We start from the raw sequence: 18,253 nt of genomic DNA, 5'->3' as shown, positions 1-18,253 counted from the left end.
ACGGATCCTCCTGGAGTTCGCATCAGGGCTCAGGAGTAACGAACCTGGCTAGTATCCTCGAGGAAGCGGGGTCCATCCCTGGCCCCGCACAGTGGGTTAAGGATCCAGTGTACCTGCAAGCTGTGGTGTAGGTCTGCAGACGCAGCTGGGATCCCGTGTTGCTGTGGCTGTGGGGTAGGCCACCAGCTGAAGCTCTGATTCGAACCCTAGCCCGGGGAAAAAAGACCTGATCTACCTGTTTTCTGTTTATGTTTTTTCATCTGCTTCCCATGTTACGTATCTCTTGTAGTGATTCTTGTAGCTGTGCAATCTTATGGACAAAGTGCCCAGCAACCAGTCACTGCTTTCTCAGCTTGCCCTGTACCGTGTCCTTGCTGACGGGGATGGCTCCATTTCTCTTACTTTTATGGGGACGTACCCCCCCAGGCTTTCCTGACATTTGAGGAAGTAGGACAGAAATTCTTAGGTGTATTTTTATTGCTCGCTTTGCACTTGTAAGATCTCAAATGTGTCTTTTTTTCTCTTTCTTTTTACACTGCCCCTGCAGCATATGGACGTTCCCAGGTTGGGGGTCGATTTGGAGCCGCACCCGAGGCCTACACCACAGCAAAGAGGGATCAGAGCCGCGTCTGCGGCCTATACCGTAGCTTACGGCAACACTGGATCCTTAACCCATGGAGCGAGGGCCAGGGAAGGAACCCGCATCCTTGCAGACTCTGTGTCGTGTTCTTAACCCACTGAGCCACAACGGGAAACTCCCCAAATTGGCCTTTTAAGTTAAAGCCTTGAGATGCAGTTGTCCAGGAGGGCTGCACGTCGGCGGAGGATACCAGTCACCGAGGACTCCTCCCGGCTGGACCTTGATCTACTGCTGTCTTGACGTCTCCACGAGAGCACATCTTCCTAACAGGACTGTGTTTCAGACCAGGAACATTTTCTTTAGTTATCTTTCTGCTTATAAATTCTACATTGCCAGTCTTTTGTTACCTCTGGAATATGCAGAATTCACAGGCAGAATCTCCTTGCTTTATTTTCTATGTGCAGGTTGATACCATTTCACTTTAACGGCTCACATTTTTGCTGAGCGTTGATTATACGGACGGTTTCAACATCACCAACATCAGTCAATGTTTTACTTGACTGTTTTACTAGCAAGTACTTTAAAGAACAGAACAGGCAAAAACTGGCACAAAACCCACACAAGAAGATGTTCATGAACTCACGGAGAGTTCATTTACTTTCCAGGAATGAACAGCGACGATAAGACACAGCCAAGAAAGCCAGGCTTGAAATTCATATACTCGGCACACGATTTCTTTTATGAGCCAAATATTCCTTACCTAAAGGAAGGTGGAATGTATTCTGGAGGCAGGACTGGTGGCAGTGGTTGGCCGGACATAGCTACATCAATTAGGTGCATAGCCAGGATAAATTCTTCTGCTGTAAGTTTTCCGTCTTGATCAATGTCAGAAAGATTCCTATTCGGCAAAAAAGTCATTGTAACCTCGTTTCATGAAAATGCATCTTTACTCTTCATGAGTGATTTGTTTTATTTTTGTCTTTTTTAGGGCCACACCTGCAGCATAGGGAGGTTCCCAGGCTAGGGGTCCAATCGGAGCTGTAGCTGCCAGCCTACACCACAGCCACAGCAATGCCGGATCCTTACCCCACTGAGCGAGGCTAGGGATCAAACCCGCAACCTCATGGTTCCTAGTCAGATTTGTTTCCATTGCGCCAGGACGGAACTCCTTCATGAGTGATTTCAATGCTCAATTTTCTTATTCTGATGGCAGGCCAACTGAGTGTCTCTGTGCCTCTGTTTAGAAAAATAGTACCTACTTCATACCACTGTTGCAAAGACACAATGAGACAATCCATAGAATTGGGATAGGGTTCAGGATTCAATAGATGTTAAGCATGATTATAATTACATGCTTCTAAATCTTAAACCCCACTTAAGACATATCATACTCACATTCCATGTGCGTCTTTAAACACTTTGCTCTGCAAACTATTGGGTTAGACAGTACATATTTAAGCTTTGCAGAACACGCAATCTCTACCACACTGAATTCTGCTGCTGTGGCAGGAAAGTAGCCATAGACAGTATATCAGTAAATGAATGGGCATGGTTGTTCTCGCAATAAAACTTCATTTATAAAAACAGGTGCAGACCAGATTCAGCTTATTGGACCGAATCCCTGATTAAGGCCCACAAGGGTGGACCTTTACACCCTCCAGCCACAGAGGCAAGATGTTTTCTGCTCCTTAATCTTAGGATTCAATCACCATCATTCTTCATAACTGACTTGTCCTAGCAGCTAATGAGAGTAAACAGATTTGTCTAGCAAGTCCAACAATGTGACGTGACCTAACAACTTCTGGACACCAGAAGAGGATGCACAACAACAAAGAGTTCTCTAAAAGGCCAACAGGACAGATGCTACACTGGGCAACTGACTTTACTGAGGCCATAAATCAAACTCCTCCTTAATGTGAAATTCTTCAGGTGGCATACTTTTTTTTTTAAAGGTACAATATCCATACAGTAACATCCACTCCTTCTGGAGGAATACAACGCTGCGAGTTTTGACAAACACATTCCGTTGTGTAACTACTACAATATAGAGAACAGTTTCACCACCACCCCAAATTCCCCCATGTCTCTTTACAATCACTGATTCCTTTGCCCCCAGCCCCTGGTAACCACTGATCTCCTTTCTGTCCCTCTGGCTTTGCTTTCTTCTTCTTCTTCTTCTTCTTCTTTTTTTTTTTTTTTTTTTTTTTTTGGTCTTTTTAGGGCTGTACCTGCAGCATATGGAGGTTCCCAGGCTAGGGGTCAAATCAGAGCTGTAGCTGCCAGCCTACACCACAGCCACAGCAACGTCAGATCCGAGCCGTGCCTGCGACCTACACCACAGCTCATGGCAATGCCAGATCCTTAATGCACTGAGCGAGGCCAGGGATTGCACCTGCGTCCTCATGGATACTAGTCAGGTTCCTTTCTGCTGAGCCACGATGGGAACTCCCCCTCCGGCTTTGCCTTTTCCTGATGCCAGACTTCTGCCTTTAAGCAGAAGTGAACCACAAATGAAAACCCTGCCTGTTTTACCTTGTTCTTTCTCCTTGCCACGCCCCTACCACTGCCCGCTCCTAGGAAAATTCAATTAAAAAGAAGGTGGAATTCCTTTTTTTTTTTCTTTTTTTTTGTCTTTCTTTAGGGCCTCACCCGCAGCACATGGAGGTTCCCAGGCTAGGGGTCGAACTGGAACTGTAGCTACCGGCCTACACCCTACACCCCGGCCACAGCAACGCCAGATCCGAGCCACGCCTACGACCTATACCGCAGCTCACGGCAACGCCGGATCCTTGACCCACTGAATGAGGCCAGGGATCAAATCTGAAACCTCATGGTTCCTAGTCGGATTGTTTCTGCTGTACCACAATGGGAACTCCTGGAATTCCTATTTGTTTTTTTCCCATACTTGTCTAAAGAATGGCTGTACACATTAACCTTACGTATTTTTACTGTGTGGAAGAAGAATCTAACATGCCAGCAGGAGAAGACTAAAGTAGTCTTTCCAAAGAGGGCAGGTTATAAATGAGAATCTTAAATACTTCATAGAGTTCTAGTGCCGTGAGAACAACCCACTCTCCGTAAATGCTAGGTCTTCAGTTGTTATTTCAGATGGCCCTAGGATACCGGTACACACCCAGACTTAAAGACATCTGGATGTGTCAGAGATGCAAGACATTTGTTAACTGATCTACTATTACTCTGTTGCAAAAGGCAGACCCTTTAATACAAAGCAGAAGGGACCAGGGTGGGCAAAAAGAGCAGCACTGGCATTCGACCACTTATGAAACAGCCCCATCAATGTGCCTGCAGCAAAATCACGAACGTAGCAGGTACGCCCTATAGTACAGACCAGGTTCATTTTCCAAGCAGAATCAATGGCTAATTGACAGCTGTGAGATACATGCTCCTGAAGAAACCATCCTAGTCAACATTTAAATGTAAAGAATCCTGGAGTTTCCATTGTGGCTCAGTGGTAATGAACCCGACTAGTATCCACGAGGGCTCAGGTTGGATCCCTGGCCTCGCTCAGTGGGTTAAGGATCTGGTTGTTGCTGTGAGCTGTGGTGTAGGTGGCAGACGCAGCTTGGATCCAGTGTGGCTGTGGCTGTGACGTAGGCTGGCAGCTCTAGCTCCAATTCGACCCATAGGCTGGGAACCTCCATATGCCTTGGGTACTGCCCTAAAAAAAAATAAATAAAAAATAAATAAAAATTTTTTAAAGTTATGAGGCAATCTAGGAACATAAACACTATCTGATTAGCTTAATAAGAACCACTATTAAACACTTTAGGGGGATTATTGGTATTACTGTCACGTAGGAAAAAAAAAATCCCTATGTCTCTTGGAGATATAAGCTGAAATACATGCAGATGAAAATGATATAATGACTGAGATTTAGCTTAAAATAATTGAAAAGAGGAGGGAAGAACCAGGGCTAGACGTGAGCTGAGACTTATTTAAACTGTGTTATGCGTTCTTGAGCATTCATATATTAATCTCTCTACTTCCGTATTTTTCTTTTTTTTAAATTTATTTCTTTTCATTTATTTTTTTGGCTGGGTCCAAGGAATTCAGAAAGCCCAAGGCCAGCGATCGAACCAGGGCCCCAGCAATAACCAGAGCCATAGCAATGAGAACAGGGGCTCCTTAACCAGCCAAGCCACCAGGGAACTCCCGCTTTTGTATTTTTTAAAATCGAAAGGCGGCAAAGTACGAGAAGTCATCAGTACAACACATGCAAAAATGAAACACACTGCATACCTCCCCCTTATAATAGGGGTGTTAATCTGAAGACTCGTGAGGCCACACCAATTTAAGAATTAAAGTTTCCATTTTACACAAACCAAGGAATTTTCATTCCTTACCATATGGAAGCCAGTTGAGCCTGTGGTAAACTTGACTGCATAAGAATGGTTCTTGCTTGAGGACCTAAACAAAAACCAGGGAAAGAACATAAAGATGAATCAGTATATCTTTACAGTCTAGCAAGACCACTATCCTGCATATACACACTATATAATTCCATACAACACCGTGCTTTAAACATTATTTGCTATGACCCAGGGGGCTTTTAAAAAAGGCAATCAAGGAGTTTCTGTCGTGGCTCAGTGGTTAACGAACCCAACTAGGAACCATAAGGTTGCAGGTTCCATCCCTGGCCTTGCTCAGTGGGTTAAGGATCCGGCGTTGCCGTGAGATGTGGTGTAGGTTGCAGATACGGCTTGGATCCCAAGTTGCTGTGGCTCTGGCAACAGCTCCAATTCGACCCCTAGCCTGGGAACCTTCATATGCCGCGGGAGCAGCCCTAGAAAAGGCAAAACGACAAAAAAATATACATAAATTAAAAAGGCAATCAAGCCCCAATGAAAAAGGGAAGGAACCCAAGGCACAGCTTTTGGCGTAGAGGCAACAAATTTTTGTTAAATAGATGTTTGATGAAGAACAAGAATGTAAAAGATTAGAGTCACAAAACACAACCTGCCATTTTTCCCGGGTTACCATCTCTATTTGTTGTGGGTTTCTATTTACAAAGCTGCAACTTAGTCTCTCTAAATTCAAAATCTTCTACCAACACCTGCTGCTTCCACCATGACGACGAGCAAATTCACACAAGATTCAGAGAATCGCAGAGAAAGAAGGCACCTTAGGAGAGAACTCTGCCACCTATTCCATTATAAAGACTTTTTTTTTTTTTCCCCAAAAAAAAAAAAAAGGCTTGCTCAAGGTTGCTCAAATGGCTAATATCAGAGCCACTTCCTAGGTTAGCGATAAAGAAGAATTCCTGGAATTTCAACCCTCCTCTCAAAAATCAGCTCTCATTTCTTAAAATACTTGTAAATATCTTCATTTCTGGCAGGAAACTAGCCTTGGATACCAAAGGCTACCATGGAAGGTTTTGAATGTTTAAATAAACCATTGTTGGGGGAGAGAGAGAAAAGGCTTTTGTCCACCAGTGACCCCCAGGCGTGGCCCCAGGATGATGGACAGACCATGGAATGGAAAGCAATAGCAATTACGGTGGGAAGATGACTACATGTAATATTTTGCTTGTTCTGTGGTATACTAGAATGAGAAAAGTTCACTGATCATTTTTTTTTTTCTTTTTGTGACCTAAGCCGTAGCTGTGGCAACGCCAGATCCTTAACCCACTGTGCTGGGCTGGGAATCAAACCTGTATCCTAGCGCTCCCAAGACACTGCCAATCGCTGTGTCATAGCAGGAACTCCCACTGATCATTCTGTTTAGTCTCTAACATTGCATTTATTTATTTAATTTTGTATGTGTGTGTGTGTGTCTTTTTGTCTTTCATAGTGTGGCATATGGAGGTTCCTAGGCTAGGGGTCAAATTGGAGCTGTAGCTACTGCAATATGCCACAGCAACTCAGGATCCGAGATGCATCTGCAACCTATACCACAGCTCACAGCAACGCCGGATCCTTAACCCACTGAGCGAGGCCGGGGATCGAACCCTCATCCTCAAGGATGCTAGTCGGGTTCACTACTGCTGAGCCATGACAGCAACTCCTAACATTGCATTTAGAATGCTGGCAACAATAAAGTAGAATTAGCAAAACTAGAGAATGCTTTAATTTGTACTTGCAACAATCCTGCCCACTTCAGAACTATATAAAAGGAAGTTCATATTTTGTCTAATTTCAATAAAATGTGTCACGACAAATGAAAAGAACTAGCCCTGGGCCTGGATATCAGGACACTCAGATTCTACTCCTGACTCTTCTATTCAGTAATGACCTGTGATATTAAGAAAACTACTTTCCCAGAGTTCCCGTTGTGGTGCAGAGGGGTAAGAGCCTGACTGCAGCCGCTCAGGTCACTTTGGAGGTGTGGGTTTGATCTGTGGTCTGGAGCAGTGGGTTGAAAGGATCCAGCATTGCCACAGCTGCTGCGAATGTGGCAGTTGCAGCTGAAATTCAATCCCTGGCCTGGGACCTTCCATATGCCATGAGTGCAGCCATTTAAAAAAAAAAAAAAAAAGGATAGAAAACTACTTTGCCTCTGTAAAACAAAGTTCCTTAGTCTCTAAAATGAGGGAAATGATCTAGAACAGGGATTGGCCAACCACTGCCCACATGCCACATGTGACCTGCTGCCTGTTTTTGCAAATAAAATTTTACTGCAACATAGCCATGTCCATTCATTTAAGCAAGATCTACAGCTGCTTGTGTACTGCAACGGCAAAGCTGAGCAGTCGCGACAGAGTATGACTGCAAGCCTAAAATGTTTACTGTTTCGCTCTTTGCAGAAATAGTGTGTTGACCCATGCACTAGAACATCACATGAGTCTTCTGCAGTTCTAGTACTTAACTCTGTAAGTCCTAAGCCAAAGTTGCGAAACGTTAAGTTAGATTGGCAACCGTGAAGACTGTATCTCAGGACAACATAAAATCAAGCTGCGGGTGTACAGAACGATCCTGGAGCAGCCTATGTTCAGGAAAGGAATATGGGCTGATCAGGAAATATCACGGGGATAAACAAACATCTCTAGGTCACAGAGCTGCAATGGGCATCCCTGTTTGGGCGGGGAAGCATGAATGGAAAGGACAGAGATAATTAAACGCAGTCAATGCTTTATTCAAACAATGACTAAGATTTTTAGCTTTTGTGATAAACGTATGAATAACAAATACCCATTGTTTCAGAAAGGAAGGAGATAATCAAATACCTCTTTGAGAAGATGAGCAATAGTAGCATTACTAGAATTCTAGAGCTACTTATAGAACACTTTGATTAAAGAATAACTCCCCCCTTTTGTAAGAGTGTCTCTCTTTTTCTTTCTTAGGGCTGCACCCAGGGCATATGGAGGTTCCCAGGCTAGGGGTAGAATCAGAGCTGCAGCTGCCGGCTTATGCCACAGTCACAGCAATGCAGGATCCAAGCCATGTCTGTGACCTATACCACAGCTCATGGAAATGACAGATCCTTAACCCACTGAGCAAAGCCAGGGTTCGAACTTGCATCGTCATGGATACTGGTAGGGATCGTTACCACTGAGCCACGACAGGAACTCCAGAGTGTCTCTTTTTAAAACTCTTATTTATTTTTTTATTTACTGCTTTTTAGGGCTGCACCCGCAGCATATGGAGGTTCCCAAGCTAGAGGTCTAATTAGCGCTGTAGCCACCGGCCTACACCACAGCTCCGGGCAATGCTGGATCCTTAACCCACTGAGCAAGGCCAGGGATCGAATCTGCAACCTCGTGGTTCCTAGTCAGATTCGTTTCCGCTGCGCCATGACAGGAACTCCGAAACTTTTATTTTTAAATAAATTCTACTGGAGAATAGTTGACTTGGCTGTGTTGATTTCAGGTGTGCAGCAAAGTAAATATGAGTGTCTCTTTTATGAGCACACAACAGCATATACCTCATGTTGAGAAGAGATAAGGGGTAGTTCCCATTGTGGCTCAGTGGTTAACGAACCCAACTAGCATCCAAGAGGATGTGGGTTCAATCCCTGACCTCGCTGAGTGGGTTAAGGATCCGGCATTGCCGTGAGCTGTGATGTAGGTTGCAGACACGGCTCGGATCTTGCATTGCTGTGGCTATGGTGTAGGCCGGCAGCTACAGCTCCGATTCGACCCCTAGCCTGGGAACCTCCATATGCCGTGAGTGCAGCCCTAAAAAAAAAAAAGCAAAAAAAAAAAAGGGGGGGGAGAGAGAAGGAACAAGGGGGTGCCCACCTAACCAGGTGCATCAGCTAAATCCACCCAGGCAATCAGTGGGGTAAACTGTGCCCCAAATAGATTATCTTCACTTCCCACAGTGAGTAAGCTCATATCACAAGCCCAGAGGGTCTCACTTTCTTCTGCTTGGGATCATCAATGGCATTCTTAGGCTTAACAACACATGTACAGAGGCAGCCAGAATGTGATGGCATCCAAAAGAAGGAGAAAGCTGAATTGATATTCTTGATATTCTTATTCTTAAGCTGAATGAGTAGCTGTTTTGGAGGTTGAGGAGTCATACAACTATTTCCATAGTTATAATCATGACAATCATCTTGGTATTTCATCCATCTCAACGAACCTGCTCTGCTTCCATCCATGGTCTTATTTAGCCTAAAATACACTCTATACTGATCCTTGCAAAGGGGAAACAAGCTTAAATTTACTGTAATAAATTCTTCTACTTGACAAGACTATGCAAAGATCTGGTTTATTTTATTTTATTTTCCTTTTAGGGCCAAACCAGAGACACATGGAAATTGCCAGGCTAGGGGTCAAATCAGAATGGCAGCTGCTGGCCTGTGACACAGCCACAGCTATGCCAGATCCAAGCCTCATCTGTGACCTATACCACAGCTCACGGCAACGCCAGATCCCTGACCCACTAATTGAGGCCAGGGATTGAACCCGCATCCTCATGGATGCTAGTCTGTTCTTAACCCACTGAGACACAATGGGAACTCTCCAAAGCTCTGGTTTAATTTTTTTTTTTGTCTTTTGTCTTTTGTTTTTTTAGAGCCGCACCTGCAGCGTATGTTGGTTCCCAGGCTAGGCGTCTAATCCAAGCTACAGCTGCAAGCCTACACCACAGCCACAGCAACGTGGGATCTGAGCCGTGTCTGCGACCTACACCACAGCTCACAGCAATGCTGGATCCTTAAACCACTGAGAGAGGCCAGGGAATGAACCCGCAACCTCATGATTCCTAGTTGGATTCGTTTCCATTGCACCACGATGGGAACTCCCAAAGCTCTGGTTTAAAAAGTAAACTCGGAGTTTCCATTGTGGCGCAGAGGAAACAAATCTGAATAGTAACCATGAGGCTGCAGGTTCGATCCCTGGCCTCACTCAGTAGGTTAAAGATCCGGCATTGCCCTGAGCTGTGGTGTAAGTCACAGATGTGGCTCGGATCTGGCATTGCTGTTGCTGTTGTCATAAGCCAGCAGCTGTAGCTCCTAGCCTGGGAACCTCCATATGCCAAGGCTGTAGCTGTAAAAACAGAAAAAAATTTTTTTAAATAAAAAGTAAATTCCTGGCGCTCTCACTGTGGCACAATAGAATCAGCAGTCCCCAGCCTGGCACAGTGGGTTAAAGGACTTGGTGTTGCTACAGCTGTGGCTTAGGTCACAACTGCTGCTTGGATCTGATCCCTGGCCCGGGAACTCCATCTGCCTAGAGATGCGAAATAAAGAAAGAAAGAGAGAGAGAGAGAGAGAGAGAGAGAAAGAAAGAAAGAAAGAAAGAAAGAAAGAAAGAAAGAAAGAAAGAAAGAAAGGAAGGAAGGAAGGAAGGAAGGAAGGAAGGAAGGAAGGAAGGAAGGAAGGAAGGAAGGAAGAAAGAAAGAAAGAAAGAAAGAAATTCCCACCTTAAATTCTTTCTAGGACAAAATAGTAATAAGAATACAGATAAGCAGTAGCAAAAATCTGCTTGCTCTTCCCTATATTTCAAAGTTTATTTCCTGCCTCAGATATTAAAACTCCTAAACATTTAAGTGCTGGGTCACTGCCTTTAGGATATAAATATTACACTTCAGTCATAAAACACTCTATCCAGAAAACAGAATTTCTGCATCAGTATCGCATGTGAATACTATTTTAAGGAACTCACAGCTAACACCAACCATGTTTGAAGAAGTGTTTTCAGATCCACTGACAATGTAGGTTTGTATGATGCACTGGTGTCAAATCATGTTAAACAGTATTTAAAACTACACCGTTGAATATTCCTTCAGTGCCCACATAAGCTTGCCTGGTTTTTCATGCTTGTGTACAGAAGTGACAGCTCCTGCTTCGGCAGAGTGAGCAAGGCATGCAGAGAATCTGTGTATCCTTATTATTCACCCTTTCAGATAAAATGTATGCTTATTTGAAATGACTGCTGAGGTTCTTTACTGGGACAGAGTTCAAGATAAGATCAGAACCCTTCCAAGTTTCACCCAATCCTGACACTTCTAAACAAGGATGAATTTTTCTTTTGGAATTAAAAATTGGAATTGTAAGCAATAGCCAAAAAATAAAATAAAAAAAGATGGGAAGAATCAGAAAATAAATGTGGGAAAAAAATTTTTTAATTAAAAAAAAAAAGAAAAGGGTAACTTGTAGTTACCCTTGGGATTGGGATGAACAGGGAGCATGGGGTTGGTAGATGCAAACTATTCCATTCAGAATAGATAAGAAATGAGTCCTGCTGTACAGCACAGGGAACTATAGCCAATCACTTGGGATAGAACATGAAAGAAGATAGTATGAGAAAAAGACTGTACATGTATATACGACTGGGTCACTATGCTATACAGCAGAAATTGACACAATACTGTAAATCAACTATACTTTAATTTAAAAAAAAGAGAGAGAGAGAGAGAAAGAGAGAGAGAGAAAGAAACTAGAAAGATGCCAAGAGGAGAAATAGCAAAGAGGGCTTTATAATTATTAGTGTGCCAGCAAATGATAACAATCAACTCTCCAAACTAAAAATATATGTTTATAACATTCACAGTTATAAATCTTATGGATATGAAGTAGGTAGAGCACAAAGTTCAAAAATACTAAATATGCAATTACTTTATTATCAATAAAAGCAATTTAAAAAAATTTGGGGGGAGTTCCCATCGTGGCGCAGTGGTTAACGAATCCGACTAGGAAGCATGATGTTGCAGGTTCGATCCCTGGCCTTGCTCCGTGGGTTAAGGATCCAGCATTGCTGTGAGCTGTGGTGTAGGTCGCAGACATGGCTCAGATCCCGAGTTGCTGTGGCTCTGGCGTAGGCCAGTGGCTACAGCTCCGATTGGACCCCTAGCCTGGGAACCTCCATATGCCATGAGAGTGGCCCAAGAAATGGCAAAAAGACAAAAAACAAAAAAAAAATTTTTTTTTAAATAAAATTTTTTGAAAAATTTTAAGTGTTTTGTGTATCAGTGCTTTTCTACCCAGAAAAGTTAACTTATTCTCCTCTTCTTTCATTTTTATTAAAGAAAAGCGACATTTTTTCTTTCATGTATCACAAGTCTTTCTTCAAATTATGCATTTCTTTATAACTCTCTAACCAATTTTATTATTTATTTACTTATTATTATTATTATTTTTTAATTTTCCTGTGGCATATTCCCAGGCCAGGGGTCCCATTGGAGCTGTAGCTGCCGGCCTACACCAGAGCTACAGCCACAGCAACTCAGAATCCGAGCTGCACCTATGACCTACACCACAGCTCATGGCAATGCCGGATCCTGGACCCACTCAGTGAGGCCAGGGATTGAACCTGAGTCCTCACGAATACTAGTCGTATTCGTTACCGCTGAGCCACACCAGAACTCCTAATCAATTTTAAATGGATATGGACAGTATCATAAAATCTGTTTCACCCTTCTCATGTAGACAACGCAATCTTTTTTTAAAATCATAGAGACCAAATAACTTAATTCTAGTCATTTATACATGAAGAAATAAGATCCAAACAGGCAAAGTGACCTCCAGGTAGTGGCGAGGCCAGGCTGCAAACTCCCCAGCCATTTACCTTTCACCCTATGCACTACCACAAACACTGACTGAGTTAGCAGTTTCAGGTTCATCTACGAAACTGGACTTAAGGACATGAACCAATTTTTGTTCATAGCAGGCGTTTCTTTGCTGGTGCTTTAATTCGCACACTTGTGGCATTTGGTGTGCTGGGGGATCCTTGGTCTGGGTTCCAGTTACCAAGATGCAGTGGGGCAAAAGCCTGAGGTACTGGAAAAAAAGGTTAACTATGGCATTATTAACAGATGAGAACATTGTTTAGAAAAAAAAGTTAACAGAGAAAGACACTGGGAACATCTTTGGCCCAACACCTGGAAATAATGTGCATTTAGAGCAAAGGGCATATTTCATTGAATTAATTCTTATTTGTCAGTACCTGTTAAGTGTCCACTCATGGTTTTGTCATGACTATTGAATAACTGTCTGTATTTCAGTCTGGATGACTGAGGAACCGCCCATTCTGCTGCGGAAGGGACACTGGTGAAAAGAGAGGAAAAATAGGTTAACGATAAGGAATAGCCCATTTGGTTCTTTAAAAACAGTAAGCCAAGAACTTCTCTAGAAAACTAGCTTTCATATTTTATTCACTTTCTAATCACTATTTCTCAACTTTCTGTAATGACTATTTTCCATTGTTTAAGGTTATGTGAAGCTTTCTCTTAAAACAGCTAAACTCATTGTTTTTTCAGAATCAAGGGTAAACACAACAGACCAAGTAACTATGTCAAGTTTATATGGAATTTAATCACCTCAGGTTCTACAAAAGAATGGAAAGTCTCCTTGGAACTGAGGTGATACAATTATGTCCAGGCTTTTCCAAACTTCTAGAACAGCCCTCCTGTGGTTTAAAAAGAAGTGCTAAAAATAAAAAATAGAAGTTCCCGTTGTGGCTCAGTGGGTTAAGAACCCAACTAGCATCCATGAGGATGCAGGTTTGATTCCTGGCCTTGCTTAGTAGGTTAAAGATTCAGTGTTGCTGCAATCTGCAGTGTAGGTCACAGATTCGGCTCAGATTCAATGTTACTTGGCTGCAGTGTAGGCTGGCAACTGCAGCTCCAATTCAACCCCTAGCCCAGGACCTTCCTTTGCAGCGGGTGTGGCCCTAAAAAGAATGAAATGAAATAAAATAAAACAGCAGTGCTGGTGGCAAACAAATAATTGCCTTTAAATGTATTAATTCCTTAAAATGTTTAACTTTCTATACACCAAAATACAGGATATATTTCTTTGTTTTGTTTTGTTTTTCGGGGCCATACCTGCAGCACATGGACGTTAGGAGGCTAGGGATGGAATCGGACCTACAGCTGCCAGCCTATGACACAGCCACAGTAATGCAGGATCCGAGCTGCATCTGCGACCTACACCACAACTCAGGGCAATGCCGGATCCTTAACCCACTGAGCAAGGCCAGGGATCGAACCCAAAACCTCATGGTTCCTAGTCGGATTCGTTTCCTCTGTGCCACGAAAGGAACTCCAGGATGTATTTCTTTCTTTTTCTTTCTTTTTTTTTTTTTTTTTTTTTTTTGTCTTTTTGCCATTTCTTGGGCTGCTCCCTCGGCATATCAAGGTTCCCAGGCTAGGGGTTGAATCGGAGCTGTAGCTGCTGGCCTACACCAGAGCCACAGCAACGCAGGATCCGAGCCGCATCTGCAACCTACACGACAGCTCAGGGCAACGCCAGATCCTTAACCCACTGAGCAAGGCCAGGGCCCAAACCCGCAACCTCATGGTTCCTAGTCAGTTTCGTTAACCACTGCGCCACAACGGGAACTCCAGGATATATTTCTTAATGAAGTGAAATTCTTTCCTTCTGGAAGTTAAAATTCCCATCAATGGAACCTCCCAGAAGAAAAGAAAAGAACATTCCCAGGATGGTGATCAGTCGGCGGTGCCGAGAGGAAGGGGGTTCTGCTTCTGCCTCCGATCCAGTGCTGACTGTCCTTTGCCCTGACCTGAGGAAACCCCTGCCAGCAGCCTGTTTGGGTAAAGACCTCCTCAGTGACTAGTCCCTCCCATCAGTTCCCCTGCAGGGCCACACTGGTTGGTGTGACACTTAGTAAGAGCCGGATGGTCGATGTAAAGGTGATGGCAGAGCTGACAGTAAACGTGGTGCCCCACTTCCGGGACAGGGTACAACTAACGCCCTGTTGGCAGTTTCCGTTCACTTCAGCAAAAATATCCACTTCTCACGTTACAGTGAAATTTTAATCACAAGCCACCTCTTAGTCATCACTTATGTGTGTTATCTATGCACTTTTCTGCCAATGTCCTATACAAACGTAAAGCACAGAAACAGCTCCCAAGCACTTCAAAGATACTATACAAAGTTACCTTTTCGATGTTTATAAATTTCTCCATAAAACACTTACCGAGGTCTACTCCGCTGAGCATACGTCTGCAACAACTCTGTCATTTTGAACTAATATTTTGCTGACTCCAACTCTTGCCTATTTGCCAAGAAGCTAATTATCTGTCTCCTGCACCTGAGGCGTGCAGGCTCTTACACAGAAGGTGTCCGAGATTACACTTATCAACTCAGAGTTTTCTGCCAAATTCTTGAGGCTTTAAAGGGACGTAAAAACTCCTTCAGCAAGAAGTTAGATGCCACGTTACAAAAAGCTGCTAGAATTTATATTTTTTAAAAGATAGCTACCAAAGGCGTTCCCGTTGTGGCTCAGTTGAAACAAATGAGACTAGCATCTATGAGGACACATGTTTGATCCCTGGCCTTGCTCAGTGGGTTAAGGATCCAGCGTTGCTGTGAGCTATGATGTAGGTCACAGACGCGGCTTGGATCTTGCATTGCTGTGGCTGTGGTGTAGGTTGCCAGGTGTAGGTCCAATTTGACCCCTAGCCTGGGAACCTCCATGTGCCCTGGATGTGGCCCTTAAAGCAAAAAAAGCAAAAAAAAAAAAAAAAAAAAAAGATAGTACGAACCAAGATTGGCCAAAATACAGGCAAACAGGTCATGTGAGCTTTACCAAAATTGCGTCACCTGTTTGATTAATAACAACTGTCCACTAATCAGAATAACTCATTTGATAAATCCTGATCTCCAGTTTTATTAATAAGCCACACAAACTCCGTAAGATTATCTGAGATAAAATTTAAATAAGGACAGTTTGGGCTCTAATCTTCATATAAAATTTTTTACACATGAACTTGTAGATGACTGACACCAAATAGTTCATTTTTTTTTCCTCTCATACCCTAAAGTTCTATTTTTAAAATTTTAAACATTTGCTACTCCCTATTTATCATCCTCTTAAAAGAAAAAGCAAAGCTTTTAAAGGAAAAGTAGAGTCCCTGATTCTGTCACCTGTACAATAAATTAAAAAAACCTAGTAACATTATCCAGAATTAATAAAATTATGAGCATTCTATGAAATAAAAAAAGATAAGGAATACATAGCTAATTCATGTCAAATTCATGAGTTAATCGGATAATGGCTTTAACCAAACCGCCCATTTGAAAACAAGCAAACTTACCTAGCCACGTCAAATGATTGTGCCTTCTGTAATTTAGTGTTTAACTGGGACCCTGGACCAGATCTACTAAAGGAAGAACTCTTTGGCAATGTGGCTGCTGTAAAGATAAACAAATGTTGAATAATTTTCCTTCTCCAAAAATTAGAAATGTTTCCCTTATAAAAATTAAAATGCAGTCATCAAATCTGAGGCAGAAATTATCCTCCCTTCCCACCATTCTGTACTCAAAAAGAGTTACTCCCTCCTTGCTTCCTGCCCTCTAGCCAAAAACGTTTTACTTGTTTCTTCAGAAAATCATCTTACTAAGTAGTAATGTTTATATCCATAAAGTCTGACTCTCCATTAAACATTTAGTATCACGTTTTATACGATGTATTCCAACAGTTACAGAAGGAACAGCTTAAATAGATGGCATACTCTGGACGGCACTGAAGGAGCTGAAGTATTAGTTCCAGATGTAATAGCCAAAAAGTCACAGACGTCATCTCGGCCAGATAGCATGTGATGCTAGGCAGAGCCAGCTTCTGTGTCTGAGTCTCATTCAGGCTGGTTAGCTGTGTGTCAGGAAGAAAACGCTGAGCCTCAGCCACAGTCCCCTCACTCCTGCCTGCTGTCTCAACATTCACCATTAGCCATAAAAGAAAAGAGGACACATTACGTGGATTCACTGATACTATTGGTAAAATAATCGCAAACGCTTTGTCAGCTGCCATCACACCTGCAGCCACGGCCACCAATGAAAAATGAACTACACGTGACTAGACCATCTTAAAAGCAAGAGGTCCACACTTTGATGGGAGTTCCCGTCAGGGCTCAGAAGTTATCGAACCCAGCTAGTATCCACAAAGATGCAGGTTCAATCCTTGGTCTCACTCAGTGGGTTAAGGATCCGGCGTTGCTGTGAGCTGTGGGGTAGGTTGCAGCCTCGGCTCGGATTCTGCGTTGTTGTGGCTGTGGCGTAGGCCAACAGCAACAGCTCTGAGTTAGACCCCCTAGCTTGGGAACCTCCATATGCTACAGGTGCAGTCCTAAAAAGACAAGAGACCCCCCCCCAAAAAAAAACACCCAAAAAACAGAGGTCCACTTAGATGCTGTAACTCAGAGACACATCCTGACAGATGTAATAACTCCAGGGGCATAGGCAGATTCACACATAAGGCTCCAACTATACTGTTAATCCCTACTAAACTTACTCAGACACATCTAAAGGACTTAAAAACAACACCACCTTTCCACATTGATATGAATCTGTTCAGATTTGTTAGACTAAGCCTATCTATGTCTGAAGTTTATGCTTTCCTTTAACTAAAGGGAAAAAGACTTTGAATAAAGTCTCAAAATGAAATTAACTAAACCAGGTACTTTTTAATCCTTTGTTCAATTAAGCAAGCATGTAATACTATAACCTCAATATATTTAGTCATTCAATAGACTTCCTTCTCCCTCTGGGCCAGATTCACTCCACCTCCTCAACGGAAAAAAAAAAAAAAAAAAAAAAAAGGCAATGTTCTTTTTTTTTTTTTTTTTTTTTTTGTCTCCCACATAATTCTCCTCCTAAGGGACTGGCTTGTTTATCAGCAATTCACGGCAGCTGAAAAAAAGTAGTAAGTGATACATGGCCATAAAAAGTGTTCAAATACTGTTCACACTTGAACTGCTCTCATCAAGCTCCAAAATGGAAAGTGTGCTCTTGGTTTTAACTCTTGCCTTCATCTCTGTGCACAGGGGCACCCAGAGGCTTCTGCACTTCATTCTCCTTTTCTTTTCTCTAGCCTATCACATACCCCAAATGAGACATCAGATGGAAAAAAAAAAAAAAAAAAAAAAAGGTAATTTAAATTTCTTCTGAAATAAAATACCATTTAAGTACAATGAGAAAGTGAGAACAGGAGACCTGATAAGAACGAAGAGCAACACACATGTAAAAGTTCAGCCTGTGGTCTCAGCGGGTCACCTACCAGGATGAGCGAACGCAGGCAGAGGCTGGATGACAGGGGGTGCCCCATTGGCCAAGGGAGGCACTCCTGCTGCAGGAACAGAAGACACAAGGGGGGGCGACCTTCCCACAACTGGAATGGAACCCATTGGCACGGGAGCAACAGCGGTCAGTGGCGGCATGCTGGCGATGCCTCCAATACCTAGGAATGGAAAAATCCCAACAAAATTCACACGGAACCACATTTCAGCATGCAGTGATAATGAATCCAGG

The 18,253-nt window shown here is 43.0% G+C and overlaps 1 protein-coding gene across 1 annotated transcript in view; it reads right to left on the bottom strand.

Annotated features, from left to right (window-relative positions):
- ITSN1 (intersectin 1) overlaps positions 1-18,253 on the bottom strand; it is a 191,023-nt gene that overhangs the window by 126,904 nt on the left and 45,866 nt on the right. Inside the window, 5 exon segments of the mRNA XM_021070946.1 lie at positions 1,341-1,478; positions 4,945-5,008; positions 12,930-13,030; positions 16,045-16,141; positions 18,003-18,182. Coding sequence (XP_020926605.1) covers positions 1,341-1,478; positions 4,945-5,008; positions 12,930-13,030; positions 16,045-16,141; positions 18,003-18,182 — 580 coding nt within the window.

Source organism: Sus scrofa, chromosome 13, assembly GCF_000003025.6.
Source record: "Sus scrofa isolate TJ Tabasco breed Duroc chromosome 13, Sscrofa11.1, whole genome shotgun sequence".
Classification (NCBI taxonomy): domain Eukaryota; kingdom Metazoa; phylum Chordata; class Mammalia; order Artiodactyla; family Suidae; genus Sus; species Sus scrofa.
This window is presented reverse-complemented; position numbering and strand designations above follow the sequence as displayed.